This window comes from Tursiops truncatus, chromosome 1 (assembly GCF_011762595.2).
Source record: "Tursiops truncatus isolate mTurTru1 chromosome 1, mTurTru1.mat.Y, whole genome shotgun sequence".
NCBI classification, from domain to species: domain Eukaryota; kingdom Metazoa; phylum Chordata; class Mammalia; order Artiodactyla; family Delphinidae; genus Tursiops; species Tursiops truncatus.
The window spans coordinates 118,267,619-118,288,303 of record NC_047034.1 but is presented as its reverse complement, the minus strand read 5'-3'; the positions used below and the strand labels follow the sequence as shown (position 1 = coordinate 118,288,303).

The following is a 20,685-nucleotide window of genomic DNA, read 5'->3' as shown; positions in this document are numbered from 1 at the left end:
TATGCCTTTGGGCCCTGCGGAGCGGTGTTCTGAGAGGGCTTGTGAGCATGCTGAGGCCTGAGATTCCACCAACTTCGCCTTCTGTCCCTGCGGTTTCCCCTTCCTCGGTAGAGGCTCGGTCCCAGGGTCCCCGCTACAATTTCGGACTCCAGGAGACTCCTCAGAGATGTCCTTCAGCCCAGGCCGCCTCTTCGTCCTCCCCTCCAGGCACGTCTGGAGCGGCGGGCGACCGGAGCGGCAGCAGCAGCCTCCCTCGGCACCCGCCCAGCGCGCGGCCAGCTCAAGGCAAGGAGCGGTTGTGTGAATTCCCGGAGGCTCAGGGAGCTGTGGTTGGTGGTTGCCACAGAGAAGTTATCAGTTGGGGTTTGTTTGGAACATGAGAATGGGATGCTCCGGGAATTTAGTGTTTCTGAGTGGCTAAAGGGCTGGACTCTTCAAACTAGTTTCATTACTAGGCTGTGATGGCGGGTGGCTCGGTTCTGAGGCGGGTTGCATTAACATCCGGTGTGATGTCCCAGCTCTCTGCCTCTAATGACAGATGCCTGAATTTGTGCATGAGTTTGGTGATAGAAATGGTGAACTTCTCGGCTCCTGAGCTTAACTCACCAAGTCCTAGGATGCCGTGAAACAGACCAGATTTAACATTTTATCTAATTGAGGTGAATGATATGTTTAGTCTGAAAAATGTCTTTCAAGGAGAGTTCAACTCGTTTATTTTATATTCAGTCACTCTCCATGGCAAAACCATTACCTTTTTTTCCAGACAGCATTGCAAGTCAATGATAAGGTAACAAATGCCAAATTCAGTGGTCACTTTTCAGTTCATCTTGTGTGACCTTTCCACTGTGTTTAATGTTCTTGACCGGTCTTCTCTTAAACCGTCTTAATTTGCTTTCGTTGATTCCACTCCCCTGTTTTTCTCCTGCCTTCCAGAGAACTATGCTTACCTTTGTTAGTTCCCGAATTATTGGTTTGTTCTTGGAGGTTTTTTCCTAGGCCACTTCTGTCTGGATGTGACTGTCACCACAGCCCAGATCTCATCTATGCTCCAGATTCCTATTTCAGACTGTTCTGAAGTTTCTGGTGAGGAACCAGTGGAAATCCTCAGACTCACTATATGATTAATTTAATTCATCTCTCTGCAGCTCCTCAACCTGTTTCTCTTACTTATCTCAGTCATTGGGTTTTCTAAATCTTAAACCTAGGAGACCAATAATTCGAGTATTCCCTCACTCATAACATCCAAATAGTTAAATTCTACCTAACTTTATCTTTTAAATAATTATGTACTTTTCTATCTCTATGCCATTACAGGCCCTTATGATTTTATGTCGGACTTACTGCCTCATACTCCTAAGTATTCTTTCTTTCAAGCTTACTTACAGTGTCGCTAGAGTTATATCGAAAATGAAAATCTTTTTTTAATTCTCTCTTTTTTAAAATTAATTAATTTATTTTTGGCTGCATTGGGTCTTCGTTGCTGCGCGCCAGATTTTCTCTAGTTGTGGCGAGCAGGGGCTACTCTTCGTTGAGGTGTGCAGGCTTCTCATTGCAGTGGCTTCTCTTGTGGAGCACAGGCTCTAGGCATACAAGCTTCAGTAGTTGCAGTACGCGGGCTCAGTAGTTGCGGCTCATGGGCTCTAGAGCACAGGCTCAGTAGTTGTGGTACACGGGCTTAGTTGTTCCGCGGCATGTGAGATCTTCCTGGACCAGGGCTTGAACCTGTGTCCCCTGCCTTGGCAGGTGGATCCTTAACCACTGCACCACCAGGGAGGTCCCGGAAAATGAAAATCTTATGTCCCTTGGCACTTCAGTCCGTGACTCTGTATTTGCAGTTAAAAAAATCATACTTTTTTTTTTTTAATCATATTCTTTATCAGGACATCCAAGGCCATTTGGGATCTGTTTTCAATTTTTGCAGTCTTATCTCTTACCATTTCTTAATAATTACCCTACTTTCTAACCTAACTGACCTACTTGCAGTTCCTCCAAGGCAACATACATGTTTACGTTGTCAGTATAATCCCCCCTTCCTGAAATGCTTTTTCAACAGTAATAACATCCACTAATTAAGGAGCACTACTCTGTTCTAGCTTCTTACTTGGCATTTTGTATCTCTGATCCTAACAGTAATTCTGCAAGGTAGATTTTTCTTTTGTCCCAATTTTACAGAGGGAGTTTGCCACCCCATGGTTTATAGTGTTGGAGAGGAGTTAGGGCTGTATATGAAGGTTTGAGAATTGTCAGGAAATGATATTAATAGAAACCAAAATAATAGATGAGATGCCCAGAGAAAATGTATAATTTTGATTTTGAGAGAAAGTGAAAAAGTATGGAACCTTGGGAAGCCAACAGTCAAGAGTCAGACAGAGGGAAAAAGGACTTGGCAAAGGAAACTAAAAAGAAGTGGTTTAAGGAGAATCAAGATAGAGAGTTGTCATGGAAATCAAGGGGAAGAGGAGAAAAGAGACCCAATATATACTTTTAAGAACTTCTGCGTGTGCCCACAACATTGTAAATCAACTATACTTCAAGTAAAAAACAAACAAAAAAAACTCCTATGTGCCAAGACACTATGCTAGGCTGTTTATGTACATTCCTTCATATTTTATGACAACCCTATAAAATAGGTAATGTCTTATATCAGCAGGTAAGTAACTAAACAAGGAACTGAATCGAAGTGAGCCTAAAACTACACCAGTTACCTGGGAGGAGACAGTTTCAATGAAGAGGTCAACAGAGGAAAAGATGTGTTATAATTACTATACAAAGAAAATATATCTGGTATATTTGAAGATTAGAAGGTAGTTTGTGATTTTAGCAAGAATAGTCTCAGTCAACTTGTATAAGAAAAAGACATATTAGCAAGCACTTTTCATTATACTTTAGTACAAGATTATTTATCAGTAATGTTAAACTTGTCATAATTTGTTACACTAAAAAATCATTATCAGATGAAGTTTTATAGAGATTATAAGAATTAGTACAACATTGCATAATTTGGAATCTTTAAGAACTGATATTTAATTTTTTTTGAATTTAGATTCATACTTTACAAACAAAAGATCTTATGCAGAAAACACACTTGCATCACATTTTACTCTCGGTACAAGCTCATCCTCTGCGCGAGATAGTAATTATCCTCAAATACTAAAAACTCCATTATCTGCTGGAAATCCCCAGAGACCAGGTTATAAAAGTTGGACACTGCAAATGGAATATTCAGGTAAAGTGAGTGGAATATTGGCCTAATTGATCTTTTGAAACTTTTAAAAATTATATATTAGGGTAGTTAAGTTAATATGAAGTTACTTATAGCTAATATGGAAGACTGAATGATAAATACATCAGTTTAGCCATATCTACAATTTGAAGCTGGATTAATAAGTCTACATAGTTTGTGATATTGTTTGTTAAAAAATGCAGGTCTACATTATTTTATCATTCTGACAAAAAAGGCACAAGAAAGAGAAAGCCCTTCCTTCTATATGTTTGCTTAAATCTAAAAGTTGATCCTGATAATACTATTGAATGATTTTTTAATACTTAAATTTTAGAATTTATCTAAATGTAGATTTTCTTGAGGGGAAAATGGGTGAAATAGGTCTACATGTGTAAACATCTCTTGGTTCAAAGATATATGAATGTATACATTTGCAAAATAATGACATTGTTTTTCTGAGTGGTTCTACCAACATACACTCTTACTAGCAATATATGAGCGTTCTTGTTGATCTGTATCCTATCCAGCATTTGGTACTGTCAGACTCCTTAATATTTACCAGTCTAGCAGTTGTAAAATACTACCTAACTATAGTCTGAATTTGCATTTTCCTGGTTATAAATGAGGTTGATTATCTTTTTTAAGTTGTCCATCTTCTTTGCTGGACTATAAACTCCATGAAGACAGAGACTGTAGCAGTGAAGATGCAATCTGAAGTAGAACCATACAATAATTTAAACAGGGAAGATTTAATATAAAGAATTATTAAACTCATAAAAGAGTAACTATAGGATATAAGGAAACTCTATGAGGCACCCTAGGGCTAAGGGGACTCCTAAGAGGTCCTACTTGGAAGTGGCCCCCTTCTGGGTCCCATTTCCAACGCTGGGGTACTGACCTCTTTGGAGAAGGTGAATACTGAATGGCAATTTCAATAGTGACCGCAGATTTGCCAGGCCAGGCAAACAGGAAGCGGGCAGGGTGGGTGAACTACAGCTGATGGCTAGAACATGGCTGTGCAATGGGAGTGGGCTCTGGTGTGGGTTGGAGGCCTGGAGCACACAGTCTCCCTGTTGGGAGGGGTGGTGGCATCAAGAGGACTATGGGAGACAGACTGAATAGAGAGTGAAAAAGCCAAAGGAATTACTATGGGCAGGAGGCCTGGAATGCAGGATATCTCTGTTGAGAGGGCTGTAAGGTGATTGTTACCGTGCCATGCTGCGGCTGTGTGATTGCCAGAGGACAGCACATTCTGGGTATGTAGCTGGGCACATCACCACCAGATGTCCTCATACCTACACTGCTGACCCAGTGGAAACTGCCAGAGAGCCCTTCATCATGCAGGGTCCCTCCAGTGCCCTCGATTGAGAAAACTTAACATTATGCACACTTTTCTTTTAAACATCTTTATTGGAGTATACATTATGCACACTTTAAAGGAGAAATATACAGCAATTCTGTCCACTGTTGCAGAGCTTACATTGAAGTGTGAATTTGGAGCCGAGTGACAATAAATTGATAACTGGCATAACTCCTTTGGCTATTCAATGTCCATATATGTCATTCTACACACATTTGGATTCCTTTACAACAACAAAATAACTCTGTGTTTCTACCTAACAGGATGTATACATCTGTACTTAAAAGTGAGGGGGTTCTCACTCTTTCCCAAAATGAGAAGATTCATAGTCCCAACAGTCATTGCATATTAATTATCTCAAATTCAGTCGTGGACCCACTGAATATTGTGTTACTTAAAGACTAAGTTGTAAAGTTAACCTCCAATAACTTATGCATAAATTTTTTAAAAGTGAAAAGAGAGAAAAATGGTTAGTTTATACAAATAAACATGCATATAACAAAGCATAGAGAAAATATCCAAAGCTACTGCAGTTTGTATTTCTTTTTTTTTTTTTTTGCGGGGGCGGATACACGGGCCCCTCACCATTGTGGCCTCTCCCGCTGCGGAGCACAGGCCCCGGACGCAGGCTCAGCGGCCATGGCTCACGGGCCCAGCCGCTCCGCGGCACGTGGGATCTTCCTGGGCTGGGGCACGAACCCGTGTCCCCCGCATTGGCAGGCGGACTCTCAACCACTGCACCACCAGGGAAGCCCTGCAGTTTGTATTTCTGTAATTGGTCACGAGGTTATAGTTGATATCTATGGCTTCCTTCTTCCACTACCCATTCTATATTTCCCTTACCTGCAGCAATACGGGTGGAATGATCCAGACCTTCATTCCTGAAGTGTCTGAGTCCTTGGTCATTCTGCCTCTTATTGGTTGCTGTAGTTTTCCATTAACATTTACTATTGGAAATACTAAGGGGTGCCTTAGAGCAGGGGTTCCCATCTCCCGGGTCGTGGACCAGTACCTGTCCATGTCCTGTTAGGAACCGGGCCGCACAGCAAGAAGTGAGCGGCAGGTGAGCGAGCGAAGCTTCATGTATATTTACAGCCGCTCCCCATCACTCCCCATCGCTTGCATTACCGCCTGAACCTACCCCCTCCCCCATCCATGGAAAAATTGTCTTCCACGAAACCGGTCCCCAGTGCCAAAAGAGGTTGGGGACCGCTGCCTTAGAGAACCCCCTGGGCTCCATATATAGTCCACTTTGCCTCCATTGTGTATAGCGACATGATATCCCCTTGGCAGTTAGGAGCAACCACCCCATCCATAGATAACCCCTCCCCCCCCTTTTTTTGCCTATTGGTTCAGTAGCATAAATAAGGAGCCTAAAATGGACAGTTGGCAATCTCATCTTCCAATTCAGTGGAATCATTGCTGTGTCACTTGGTGGAACCAATAACCTTGTGGAGACTAAGATCTCCAAATCAGCAGAGCTCAAAGTTGCCAGAATGGGAAGCAAAAATTCTTTGGGTGGGTTGATCGGGATAATAGTGAAGTGAGAATAGCCACTCCTATTTCCTCCTCTTGATTCTTGGACCTGTGTATTCTGGTTATGAGGAATACAGCATCTATGATTCAAAGTATAAACTGCATCCTGTAAGACAGAGCCCCATTCTTTTAGGATATTGTCTTCCAATTGGCATTAAGTCTTCAGTAAGTCATTCTGCCTTTCAGCTAAGCCAGGCATTTCTGTGTGACGGGGTATGTGGTAAAACCAGTTGTTTCAATGGGCCAGAGTCCATTGATGCATTTTTTTCTTTTGCTATGAAGTGAGTTCCTTGATCAGATGCAATACTGTGTGAAATGCCATGATGGTGGATAAGGCACTCTGTAAGTTCATAGATCACGATGCTGGCAGAGGCACTGTGGGCAAGGAAGGCAAATCTGCACCTAAAATGTGTGTTTTTTCCAGTGGGGACAAGTATCTGCTCCCTCCTTGATGGAAGAAATCCAGTGTAATCAACCTACCATCAGGTGGTACGTTGTCCCTCTGGGGAATGGTACTGTATGGGGCATTTATGTTGATCTCTGCTGCTGGCCAGCAGAGGGGTTAACCAGGTCAGCCTTCGTAAGAGGAAGTTCACGTTGTTGAGCTGATGCATAGTTTCCATTCTTGCCACCATGGCCACCATGCCACCATGGCCGATTTGTTCATGGGTCTATTAAGGAAACACTGGTGGCTGGGAAAGGAGGCTAATTGACATCATAGGGTGTATCATTTTGTCCACTGTTATCAAGAGTCTCCTTTACAGTGGATGCCCTTTGGTGAGCATTCACATGAGACAAATATTTTCAAAGTCTATGCCCGTTCTAAGAGATCCATCCACATACCTCTTCCCCAACTTTCCCTGTCACTATCTTCCAGTTCTGCTCCTTCCAAGTCCCTGACCATTCAGCTAAACCATTAGCAACTGCTTATGAATGAGTCTAAGTCTGTACTTCTGGTTATCTTTCATTCCAGGCAAGCCAGACAAGGTGGAGAACCAAATGTACTGCTCAAAGTTCTGCCCAAATGAGATCAAAATGAACTAAACAACTCAAAAAGTTAGAAGAAAATGGTAGTGAATATCAAATGTCTCAATGAAGGAGGAGTTTCGTAGCAGAAAAGTAATGGAAGAAATTATAAAGGAAAAGACTTTCTATACAAAAACAAAAATCTTTGTGACATCAAAAATAGCAAGATTAGTAGCAACTATAAGTTGTCATTGATTTACAAGATTCTCAAAGAAACAGGTTGAAAAACATTCAGACCTAGTAAAAATTGTGCAAAAAGGATGTAAACATCTCAAAATATAGAAAACAAATGGATATATTAAGTGAAGTTCAATTTTGATAGTAATTTAAAAAAATACACATTTAAAGCACCAGTCCATTAAACTAGCTAATAACAACAATAATAATACATTGCAGAAGTTAGTAATGGTAAGGATTCAGTAAGATTGGTTTTTCTCATATACTGATGATGGAATTAAAAGTTGGTACAATCCTGAAAAGAAATGTGGGAGTATATGTGAGATCCTTTAAAAGTGATGGTTTTCCTTTTTTCAGTAATTTGACTTATAAGGAGCCAATTTAGGGAAATAATAAGAGACCCAGAAAAAAGCTTTATGTACTATGATGCTTATTTTAGTATTACTTATAACAGAGGGATAACAGTGTAAATGTTCTTTTAAAGTTTAAGGGAGATGTCTTCTGTGTGTACTGAACTTCCAAGTACTGAAACTTGATATTAAGTTTCCAGTTAAGAATGGGAAGGTCATATTCAATTGCAGAACTTAAATTGACTTCTATAGATCTAATATAAACTCAATCACCATGTATAACAAGGCTTTAATGGCAAAAAACGTTCTGAGATCTAGACACAATAGATTTTTAAATGAACTCTTTAAGTTGACTACTGACTAAAATAGCATAAATGTAAAAATAATTTTGTAGGTGTTACAACAGAATAGAAAAGAAAAAAGGATTCTAGATTAGGGAGGGTGAGGAGGGGAGAAAAGGTGTATTGAAAGGTTGCAAAGGGGATAAAAGACAATTTTGCTTCTTTGAAAATAAAATTTTAGGTATGTTTAGTAGTCTGACTTTTTGTTATCCATGAATAATGCCTTATAATTTCAAATACTTTATAAAACCCTTCTATATTATGTTTACTTCTTATATAACAACTTTGTTAAAAAGGTTTGGTATTTCCACTTTACAGATAAAGAAATGGTAAATTTAGAAAGGTTAAACTACTTACCTGAATATTTATGGTTTGTCAGGCATAGATCTCAAAATCACTAATATATGTAGTGGTTAAGAGCACCAGGTCTGGAACCAGGCTGCCTGTATACAAGTTCTACCAGTTCCATTCATGCTTCAGTCTCCTGAAAAGCAAATGGAGAAAATAATGATGTCTGTTGATAGAATCATGAGAAGTAAAGTTAATTCAAGTAAAGAACTTGGAACATTCTTGGCACATTAATAAAATATCCAACATTACACAGATATCTCATAAATGGAGTTTATAGTCATATAATGTTTTATACTTTATAAAATGCATTGATATATATTATTATCCCATTTGAGCGTTTCAGCTACCTCTTGAGTTAGGTAGGGCAGGTATTAACATTATATTTTGTGATATATGATTATTTATTATGAAATAATTTGCTCAAATTCATATAGCTCTCAAATGACAAGGTAAGATAAATAATATGTTTTCTGATCACAAATTTAGTGTTTCTTTATGACTTCATTCCATTCCAATAAAATGCAAAATAAGACAATGTATAAGTTTATTATTTCTAAATGTGAAGTTAAGTTTTGGCAAAATAGAGAATTAACATTTTTATTTGGTCTGGATATATGGAAAGATATATTTTGATGAGCAAAACGAGACTTTTTTTCTTGGATAGTAATAGCTGTATCCTAGACTTGGTGCTTTGAGATTTTATGAGAGAGAACTAGAAAGTATTGTTAATGTTTATACATTTTTTTAAAAATTTTTTTTTAATAGCTACATCCTCATCTGCAGTTTCTGCACACTCTCCATCAGTTATTGTAGCTGTTGTAGAAGGGAGAGGACTTGCCAGAGGTGAAATAGGAATGGCAAGTATTGATTTAAAAAGCCCACAAATTATATTATCTCAGTTTGCAGACAACACAACATATGCAAAGGTAAGTATTTATACTCCTAGAAAATGGTTCATCTAGAGGGCACTTTGCAGATTTTCAAGTCAGTGCTTTCCTAATTGATTTACTTTTTGGTAGAATAATGGTTATTCATTATTGCACCAATGTAGGTTACTCTGAATTACAATAAAGTTTTACATCTGATTTTAATTTTTTAATATTATTTTGTTCTAAAATAACATGTTTTGGTGTTACTTAAATATTCCAAATTACTATTAATATTAGTTTCTAAAATTAATATCTTCAAATTAATAAATCTTGGACTCATTCCAAAGATAAAATATGTAATAATGCTATCTCCAGAAGGTTGTTTCCACTGAACTGTATTTGAATTTTATTTTCTAGAGCTAAGGGAGACTGGTGTCTTAGACCAGTCATAATTTAAGTCTCTCAACTTCTTGCCTTCACTTCCTATCACTCATCATTAACTTGGGCCACTGGCCTGTTGTTATGGGAATTTGTGTGACTTATCAGGTAGAGGTAGTCTACTCCTAATTCAAAAAAGGTATTTGACCCCATTACTATTATTAAAACATATTAAATGCTATGTTATTTTTAATGTTTTATTCTTTATTTCTTTCCCTAATTCCCCTTTATGGTTCCCAGTATGTAGACTTCCTTTCCCTACCTAATAATTAATTTTTTAATATACCTAACAACCTAAATGATATTAGTACTGCATATCTGGGTATTTCACATTTCTATGCAATTTAAAAAGAATAGGATAAAAGTTTTTTTAAAAAACGGGAATGTTCAGTATATTGATAAAGTATTTCTGTGTCTAGAATAGTTCTAAGAAATGCATCTTAGACTGTGAAAAGCATCAGTCATAAAGCAGATGTTTCTCATCTGTGTTTCTGTACTTTTCAACTTCTGAGCTGTACCCATGTGGCCATATTGATTGAATCACCATAGTTATGCTATTGAATGTTTATGTTTTTCATGGAGATGAATAAAATACCGAGTAGATGAATTTATTAAAAAAAATTTTTTTAGGAATACATATTTGATATGTTCAAATTATTTGGGGGCTTAGAGCTGATACAAACTATTGTGAGTAAAATATAGCCTATGCTTATGATAATATTTTGTATTTATAATTTTATAGGATGTATGTTTGACATATTACCATTAGAAGTATATTTAATTGAAACATATAATTAGAACAGTTGTGATTTTGTATGTCTCTGACTTAATTTTATCTCTCAGAAAAATACGAAACTTTTTTGGTTTTAGAGAATCCTAAGCTTACATTTAAGAAATTATTCAAACAATTTTAGGTGATCACTAAACTCAAAATTTTATCACCTTTGGAAATAATAATGTCAAATACTGCTTGTGTTGTGGGGAATTCAACCAAGTTGTTTACTCTCATCACAGAAAATTTCAAGGTAAGTGATTTTTATTCTCAGTAGTAACATTCAAGATTGTCTTATTTAAAATCCATTTTATAATATCATCCTAAAGAACAATAATTTGGGTATCTTTACCCTAAAGTACTCACTAAGTACAAATCCTAAGCTTAGGGACTATTAATACATACAATAAAAATGACAAGGAATTCACTTATTTGATTTGGTACCCTTGATATACTTTGCAAAAAAGGAAAAATCTTTTAGGTAATAAGGAGGTTTCCCAGAGTATACAGGAAGCAGACACTTAGAGAAAGCATGGATTTCCTTAGGTATAGCTTCCTGGAAAGTACTTATTGTGCTGCCAGACTGGTTGAAAGTGAAGTTCTTATTCTTCTAGGGGATAGCAACTATCAGCAAGTACTTTTTCTTTTGGAGAATTTGGTTTATATTATAGAATTGTTACAGCTTCCCCTGGCAACACATACTGTCTCACCGTCTGTGGGACTGTGACAGGGAAGTGCTCTGGAACCTTATCCAGCCAACACTCTCCCTCTCAGTAAGGGCCTGTCTACCATGTGGTTTATTTCTTCCCTTTAGCACATCTCCCTGCTTTGTGGAATGGAGGCTGTGGTTCTGAACCAAGTAGGCAGCATTGCAGTTAGAATAGTTCTTGAGGAGTGCAAATTATTTTCAGAATATTATATTTCATTGTAGACTTAATCTTTAACACATTTGAAACCAAGTTGAGATTATGGTCCAATGAGTTCTTTATAGTTCTTAATATATTCAGCATCTACAGTCATATAAGATTTCTTGTGCTCTTAGAGATCCATTGTAGCTCAACTGTCTTTGACTCATTGCCAGAAATGGTTCCTATTGTAAACCTATTGTCTCTATTAGACAGGACTCTTTATCTCTTTCATTCATGACTTTAGACTTCTTTTCATCACCCTTATTTATGTATACCTGTCCATATACCTTCATTATTTTGTATTGATTAAGCATTCTAAGTCCTTTGGTTGTGAATAACAGAAATTCAACTTAAAGTAGCTTAAGTGAAAAGGTACATTTGTTGGCTTATGTAACTGGGAAGCCAAATGGTTGGATAGATCCTATCCTTACTCTCATCTCTACTGCCATCTTTCTGTGAGGTTTAATAAAATGATTGCTCATGGCTCCAGGCTGATGTCAACTCAGCTTAGTCAACTGAGAGTAAAAACTAACTTCTTCCTTCCAGTGTCCACATGTGAATTCAAGAGAAGGACCCTGACTGTTCCTGCTTTGTTCATGTTCCCACATGTTAGATTAATCACTGTTTCTGGGGGTAAAAGCACTATGATTGATTAATCCCAGGTCATTTGCTTTTTGCTGTGGGGCACAGAGTACTGTAATTGACAGTCCTACATGGACAGAACAACATAGAATGTGGGATAGATGAATCCTCCAAAGGCGAAAACAACCTACATTTACTACGCTTGAGATGTAAGGCAATATAGCATAGTGCTTAAGAGTAAAGGAGCCAGGGACTTCCCTGGTGGCGCAGTGGTTAAGAATCCGCCTGCCAGTGCAGGAGACACAGGTTTGAGCCCTGGTCCGGGAACATCCCACATGCCATGGAGCAGCTAAGCCCGTGCGCCACAACTACTGAACCTGCGCTCTAGAGCCTGCACGCCGAAACTGCTGAGCCCGCGTACCACAACTACTGAAGCCCGTGTGCCTACTACCCGTGCTCCACAGTAAGAGAATCCACCGCAATGAGAAGCCAGCGCACCACAACGAAGAGTAGCCCCCGCTCGCCACAACTAGGGGAAGCACGTGGGCGGCAACGAAGACCCAGCGCAGCCCAAAATAAATAAATACATAAATAAATAAATTAAAAAAAGAAAAAGAATAGAGGAGCTATACTGTTGTGGTCTCAAATCCTGATTCTAAATGACTGTGTGCAAATTAAGTTAACCTCTCTAAGCTTCAGTTTTTATTCGTCAGTAAAATAGGGACAATAATAGTATCTACCTCCTAGAGAATTAATATATAAGGTAATCAGAAATGGTCTCACTGATGAGGTTACATTTGGGCAAAGTCCTGATAGGAGTGAGAGAGAGAGCCATAGAAATATTTGATATAAAAGCATTATAAACGGGAAAATCAATGTTATTGTTATCATTATTATCACACTTACCATAAAAAGACCTCAGTTAAATAAGAAGCAATATGAAGTGTAAGGAACATGGACTTTTTAGTCAAAGAAATCCAAATTCAAGTCTCAGCTCTGGAACATATCAATTGTATATTAGAAAAATTGCTTGACTTCTCAGAATTTGACTTAGAGGAAGATTGTACTTAATATTGATACAAAACTTACATCATACGGTTATTGGGAGGATTAAATGAGATAACTCTTCAAACAATCTTGGCACATAACAAATTCCCTACCTGTTTATGACTTTTTTTTGCAGCCTTGCAGCTCTTTCACGGTACATTGTTATTATATTATTAATACCTTTCTTACCTATTACTTTTATTCAAAGTAGGCAGACCTTGTACTCTGCAGCTGCATGCATTTTTTTTTTTTGCTCTTTTAAAAAAAGTTCCATTATCTGCTTTTCTTTATTCTATAAATTAAATTCACCTTATGTAGATAGCATTTCATAGATTTGATAGCTGGAATTGGTATTTTTGGCTTCCCCAGCTAGTGTATTACAAAGATTTACCCTCTCTAAATTATGATAGTGTATATGAGGCTGAATGTAAAACCTTTGTTGCTGTTGTTGCTGTAGAATAAAATTAGTAGAAGTCAGAGACTCTCATGTTTATTTTTTATTTACTTAAATTTCATGTAAATATGGCTTAATAAGAGCTACAGACTGCTATAATTCACTTAGCAAGACAGACCATCATTCTTTTTGTAAATAAGAAAACTTCTTATTTAACTCTAGAAAATAATAAATAATGAAAAATAAACTTTATTCAATATTTAAGTCATCTACCCATGTATGAGCATGTATTTAAGAAAGCAGCTTTGGGCAAGTGCATGAAACTTAAAATTTATTTTGAAATTAAAAATTCTTTTCAGAACGTTAATTTCACTACTATCCAAAGGAAATACTTCAATGAAACAAAAGGATTAGAGTACATTGAACAATTATGCATAACAGAATTCAGCACTGTCCTAATGGAGGTTCAATCCAAGTAAGTTAAAATTTAGGGCAAGTAGTAAATCTCTGGTGTGTATTCCAGGACGGAAAGGTCTTTTGTGTGTTTTATTCTTTGCTATATTCCCTACCACCTAGAAAAGTGCCTGGCTTATAAAATATACTCAGTAATTATTGAAATAGTAAAATAGTTAACTAAAATTTATATACAAGGCATATCTTGCTAACTAAACTTTTATGGAATTTCTCCAAATTAGTCATAATCTACTGCCTTAATGGTTCCTGCTCACTTTACTTTGAATTGAAAAGCTCAAGTAGCTACAGCAAACTAGAAGTGTGAGGGTACAGAAGTGAAACACAGTTAAAGCTGTGTTCCTGTTACTTCATACCTTTACTCCTTCAGAATGAGACAGGGAATGATATTTTTGGAATGGATATTTCTTATAACATGCTGAACAGATACTTACTTTGAGCCAGGTTGGACAACTTGTTCGCTCAGTTAATCATGACGACTACTGTCACCGAGATCAAAACAGGCTTTCCTATACATTGGGACCTCCTGACTGTATCTTTACAACTCTCAGACTTTTTCAACATTATTTGAATGTGTACTTAGAATGGTACATCAAAAATTGACACAAATTACCATTGAATGTTGACTTCTAACATGTGACCTATTGGGAGTCTAATATCCCTTAAGTCTCAGACTTTAGAAAATTGTCTCTTTTTATCAACTTTTATGTTTTAGAGGTAATTTAACTAGTTATCAAAAATCAGGAACACTTGGTGTGCTTTTTCCCTTTGATTTTAAGCAATGCTATGCAAATATTTACAATTTTGCTAATATTAAAGTGAAATAAATGTTTTCTTTTATAGCAATACTTTTTTTTATTCCAAAGATTTATAGTGATGTATCTTCGGTCACTTTACAGGTATTACTGCCTTGCAGCTGTTGCAGCTTTATTAAAATATGTTGAATTTATTCAAAATTCAGTTTATGCACCAAAATCGCTGAAGATTTGTTTCCAGGGTAGTGAACAGACAGCTATGATAGATTCATCATCAACCCAAAACCTTGAATTAATAATTAATAATCAAGACTCTAGGTAAGATCATCTATTTTTTCCTTAGAAAATGTATCAGTATATTATGTCATATTTTTCTATGAATAGTTACTTTACATTTCTTTAAATTGTTCGATGGAGAAATATTGAATAAACATATTTTTAATCCTTATACCATTGTTGGTGAGCTGCTCAGATGTTTCACCAAAATCAGGTTTTAAAAATATATTTGTACTAAACAAGAAAAAAAAAGTAACAACCCATTTCAAAACTAGGTAGAAGACTTGAGCAGACATTTCTCCAAAGAAGATATACAGAGGTTCAATAAGCACTTAAGAAGTTGCTCAACGTCACTAGTCATTAGGGAAATGCAAATCAAAACCACAATTACCACTTCACACCCATTAGGATGGTTATTATTAAGTAAATGGAAAATAATTGTTGGTGAGGCTATGGAGAAATTAGAATCCTAATCCATTTATGGTGGGAATGTACAATGGTGCATTCACTTTGGAAAACCACATGGTGGTTCCTCAAAAAGTTAAACATAGCATTACCATATGATCCAGACATTCTACTTCTTGGTATATACCTAAAAGAATTGAGAATGGGGACTCAAACAGATACTTGCACACAAATATTCATAGCAGCATTATTCATAGTAGCCAAAATGTGGAAACAAACCAGATGTCCATCGATGAGAGACTGATAAAATAAGATGTATACAGATAAGGTGTATACAAACAGTGGAATATCATTCGGCCTTAAAAAGGAATGAAATACTGATACATGCCACGAGATGTATGAACCTTGAAAACATCATGTTAAGTGAAATATGCCAGACACAAAAGGAAGAATATTTTATGATTCCATTATATGAAGTACCTAGAATAGGCAAATTTATAGAGACAGAAAGTAGGTTACCAGGGGCTGGGGGAAGTGGGGAGTGGGAGAGTTATTGTTTAATGGATTCAGAGTTTCTGTTTGGGATGATGAGAAATGAATGATGGTAATGGTTGCACAATATTGCAAGTGTACCTAATGACACTGACTTGTGTGCTTAATATGGTTAAAATGCTAAAGTTTGTGTTTTATATGTTTTACCATAATAAAAAAAATTGTGTGCAGAATACTACAAAGTTAAAATAACAAGTTTTAAAAGCATTAAATACAGGAAATTCAAGGGGGCTACATAATCATTTGAGAAGGTGAAAATAGTTGAATCAACTTGGTCTTTGTGTATGACTAGATTGCTCGTTTTATTGGTTTATTGTTAGCTTTAGAGGAATATTTATGGTAAGCATGAATAAGAGCGAGAGTGGGAGATTGCCCATGTGTGTGCGCACACACACACCAACACACAGTGTTTATAAGATTTCATAGTGGTTGGGATACCTAAACTAGAATCAAAATGTTATTAGAAGATAATGTAATCAACCTGTGGTGGTGCTTATAGTAGGCATAAACCTATATAGTTTAATATGGGTTCAATTTGGTACAAAGAATTAGTGAGTAATGGTTTTTCTCCTTGAGGAATTAGTCTAAAGGAGGAGATGCATAGTATCATAGTATCATTAACATGTACTAAGTACATCAGGCCCTCCGTAGCCTAGGGACCCACAGTTGGTTGAATCCACAGATATGGAACCTGTGGATATGCAGGGCCCACTGTAGTAGGCCACTTTATATAAGGGACTTAAGCATCCTCGGATTTTGGTATCCGCTAGAGGTCTTAGAATCAATCCCCTACAGGTACCAAGGGACAACTGTATAGTGATATGAAAGTTTGCATAAAAAAATGATGGGATCATAGCAGAGAAAGAAAGTTAACTGGGCTTAGTTAAGGAGTAAAAGGGGAGTAATTAGAAAAGGCTTTCTAGAGAAGATAATACCTGACATGAGGGTTTTTTTTCCCTGATATGAGGTTTGAAGTATAAATAGAAGTTATCCATGGGCTTCCCTGGTGGCACAGTGGTTAAGAATCCACCTGCCAATGCAGGGGACACAGGTTCAAGCGCTGGCCCGGGAAGATCCCACATGCTGTGGAGCAACTAAGCCCGTGCGCCACAACTACTGAGCCAGCGCTCTAAAGCCCACGAGCCACAACTACTGAAGCCCACGTTCCTAGAGCCCATGCTCCACAACAAGAGAAGCCACTGCAACGAGAAGCCCGTGCACCACAACGAAGAGTAGCCCCCGCTTGCCGCAACTAGAGAAAAGCCCACACGCAGCAACGAAGACCCAATGCAGCCAAAAATAAATAAATAAATAATTTTTTAAAAAAGAAGTTATCCAGATTAAGAAGTAGAAAAGGTAGTAAGACAGTGAATAACAAAGTCTTGAAAGCATGATTTTCAATATAGCAATATGGTATGTGCAAGGAAACCATAAGCTATTTACTTTGGTAAAGTACAAGTTGGGAGTAAGTAAGCTTGGAGTAAAATCTCAGCTTTCAGTACTTAAATATAACTTTGGATATCAATGAAACGGATAAACTTAAAATAATCATAAATTTTAGTATTAAGAGTACTGAACAGAATAAAGAGTACTTTATACAATTGAAACCCTAAGGTGCTCACTGCCAATTTCAGAGCCATAGTGTTTAAGTATTTCGGTCACTTTGTGTGCTCTTATCTTGGCTTCACTTTTAATTATGTGAAATCTCCAGACATTATTTACAGTTACAAACTTAGAAACCTATAATATCTAATTTTTTTAATTATTTACTTTAATCATCAAGAACAGTTTAGATCTATCTAGGTACTGTTGGCACTACTTTTAGTAAAGGTAAGAATAGTACTGTGTATACTATTTGTCATTGTCAGTGTAGTGACCTCAACACCTTTGTAGTTCCACTGAATAATGATGGTCTAAAATTATAACATTTTAAAGGAGTTTATAATTAATTGTAATTATTCCTTTTCAGCTTAGTGAATAAATAATAGTTTTTCTATTGCTAGGAAAAAAGAGATAAAATAATATCTGGATAAAGTACTCTGTCATTGACTTTCTAAATTAAAATAACGTGGGGTAACGTAGACAGTCAATAACCAAGGCTGGTAATTATTACAAAGGGTTTCGTACTCAGTTTTACTTTGTCACATTTCACAGTTAATCATTGTTTACCATTATCATTGTCAAACATTGCTTGAGTTCCTGCTATATATTAAATGATAGGATATTTGACCTCCAAGAGTTCATATTATAGTTGAAAGAAGAAATTGAGGTCTTTTCACAGACTTGAACCAAAGAATATTAGGTTAAAAGATGGGCATGCTATCTACTGAACTGTCTGAATAGCTCTAATGCGTCTATGGATTTGTTACTTGTTCAGCATACTGTTTCACCCATTGATTTCTATAGCAAATGGCAGATTTAGGTATGCTCCCCACCTCCTTTGTTCCTGCAGAAGACAAGTTCTCAAAATTGTGCCTGTGACTTACCTATGATGACCCCCACTCCCAGCCAGGACTTGATTTGAATAGTTCCCTAAAAATTTGTTTAAATTGATATACCAAAAATTTGGCAGTCTGATTACTTGAGTCATTTTTATTTCCTTTCCTCTCTTAACCCAGATTCAATATGTCAGTAAATCCTCCTGACTCAACCTTTAGAGTACATACATATTCTGGATCACTTCTTAGCATTTCCGGTGCTACAACCCTAACCCATACCTCCATCATTTTAGCCTAGACTACTGTATAGTGTAATAGCCCCTAACTCGTCTCTCTGCTTTCTTCCCCTCCTGCAATTAGTCTATTCTCAACCTAGTGGCCAGAGTGTGATCCTTTTAAACCAGAAATTAGATCTTAGAACTTTCCTGCTTAAAATCTTCCAGAGCTCCTTTTATATTTAGAATATAATTCAGACTCTTTACCGTGGCCTACAAGGACTTATGTGTTCTGGTCTCTTTCAACTTCTTCATTCATCTCCCTTAATTCTTACCCTCACTTGCAGTGCTCCACCAACTTTGGTCTTCTTTCTGGTTCTGGAGCCAGAAAGACTACCTGGGCTTAAATTGCTGTTCTGTTTTGCCCTTTTAAACAGTAACTCTTTTCTTGTTCACTTATTTGGAAACCTTGGGCAAGTTACTTAATTTCTTTGTGTTTCAGTTTCTTCCCTTGTAAAATGTTAATAATAGCATCTATCTCATACCATCATTGTTAGAATTAAGTAAGTCAATATATGTAAAGTGCTTAGAATAAGGCCTGGCACATACTTTGTGTTCACTATATGTTAGCTATACTCACCATCAATTGTCATCATTATTCCCATCTCATCATCATCTTGGCATGGATGCCTTCTTAACTCAACTGCCGAATATACATACAGGTCTTTCTCAACCAACCTAACTAAATCAACTCTCCTGGTCATTCTCTGTACAGTTCTGTTTGTTTGTTTGTTTTTAACAGTTTCTGTACCTGATATTATTTTCTTTCTTTCTCTTTTACTTATAATTCTCTAACTTCTTAAGTTAGAACAGAGTGATTATATTACTCATTTTATCAGTGTAAAAGTTCTCCCCTTAAGGATGTGTTGTTGATATCTTGCTATTATTGATGGAATGCCATGGACTAGAATATTTTATATTAGTCTGAGTATTGTTAACTGATCTATGAAAAAAGTCATTAACTAAATGCAAGAAGATTCTGTCGATCTTGTTAATCAAAGTGTGCTTCACTGACTGACAGCACACCTGAGAGTGTATTTGAAACGTAGATTCTCAAGCCTCATCCCAGACCTACTGAATCAGAATCCTCATGTGATTTGTATGCATATTAAAGTTTGAGAATCACTACCGTAGATTATAGGATTATTTTAAAAGTTAAATTACAGTTTTATTGGATTTTCCTTAGTATACTTAATGAAATTTTCCTAACTTGTGTTTTTAAAGGAGCAGTCACACACTCTTTGGTGTTCTAAATTACACTAAGACTCCTGGAGGAAGTAGAAGACTTCGTTCTAATATATTAGAACCTCTAATTGATGTTGAAACCATTAACATGAGGTTAGATTGTGTTCAAGAACTGCTTCAAGATGAGGAACTCTTTTTTGGACTTCAGTCAGGTAAATGAATATCATCTACTTTTACAAATACAATTTTTTTTTTTGCGGTACGCGGGCCTCTCACTGCTGCGGCCTCTCCTGTTGCGGAGCACAGGCTCCGGACACGCAGGCTCAGCGGACATGGCTCACAGGCCCAGCCACTCCGCAGCATGTGGAATCCTCCCAGACCGGGGCACGAACCCTTGTCCCCTGCATCCGCAGGTGGACTCCCAACCACTGCGCCACCAGGGAAGCCCAAATACAAATTTTTTAACAAAATACATTGTCTTCTTAAAAGGATACCAGTCCTGTTGGATTAAGGCTCATCCTAATGACCTTATCTTAACTTGATGATATCAGCAAAGGTCTAATTTCCAAGTGATATCACATTCAGATACTAGGGTTTAGGATTTCAAAGTTTCTTTTTGGGGGATACAGTCCAACTCATAACATGAGGAAGAGAATTGCCCTTGGCATCTGTTCACTGGCATGGCAGTGCAATTTTCTTTTTAAATCTGTAGGTGGAGGGGCAGTTTATATGCACTGATCCGAGTCCAATTCCTGGTTTCTAGCAACTTGATCTGTCTTCCATAACCTCACTTCCCCAACCTCCCCTCCTGTTGCTCTGGAGGTCTAAACGGAAGTGGTACTTGAAAATCTAGAAGGCATTTACAGCCTTTAGGTTTTCCTAAGTCCAATTCTAAATACCTTTTAATTAGTATAATTTCTTCAAAATTCTGACATTATACTGACTGTGACTCTG

The 20,685-nt window shown here is 37.1% G+C and overlaps 1 protein-coding gene across 3 annotated transcripts in view; it reads left to right on the top strand.

Moving 5' to 3' along the window:
- Position 1: 1 nt before the first annotated feature.
- MSH4 (mutS homolog 4) overlaps positions 2-20,685 on the top strand; it is a 100,377-nt gene continuing 79,693 nt past the window's right edge. For 2 of the 3 annotated variants that reach the window (XM_073788256.1, XM_073788248.1), the window contains exons 1-7: positions 2-285; positions 3,044-3,226; positions 9,130-9,290; positions 10,586-10,696; positions 13,734-13,849; positions 14,745-14,918; positions 19,771-19,943. In XM_073788256.1, coding sequence (XP_073644357.1) covers positions 48-285; positions 3,044-3,226; positions 9,130-9,290; positions 10,586-10,696; positions 13,734-13,849; positions 14,745-14,918; positions 19,771-19,943 — 1,156 coding nt within the window. In that variant the 5' untranslated portion in view covers positions 2-47. The remainder of the gene's footprint in view (positions 286-3,043; positions 3,227-9,129; positions 9,291-10,585; positions 10,697-13,733; positions 13,850-14,744; positions 14,919-19,770; positions 19,944-20,685) is intronic. The other variant, XM_033864719.2, reaches the window with a different exon arrangement.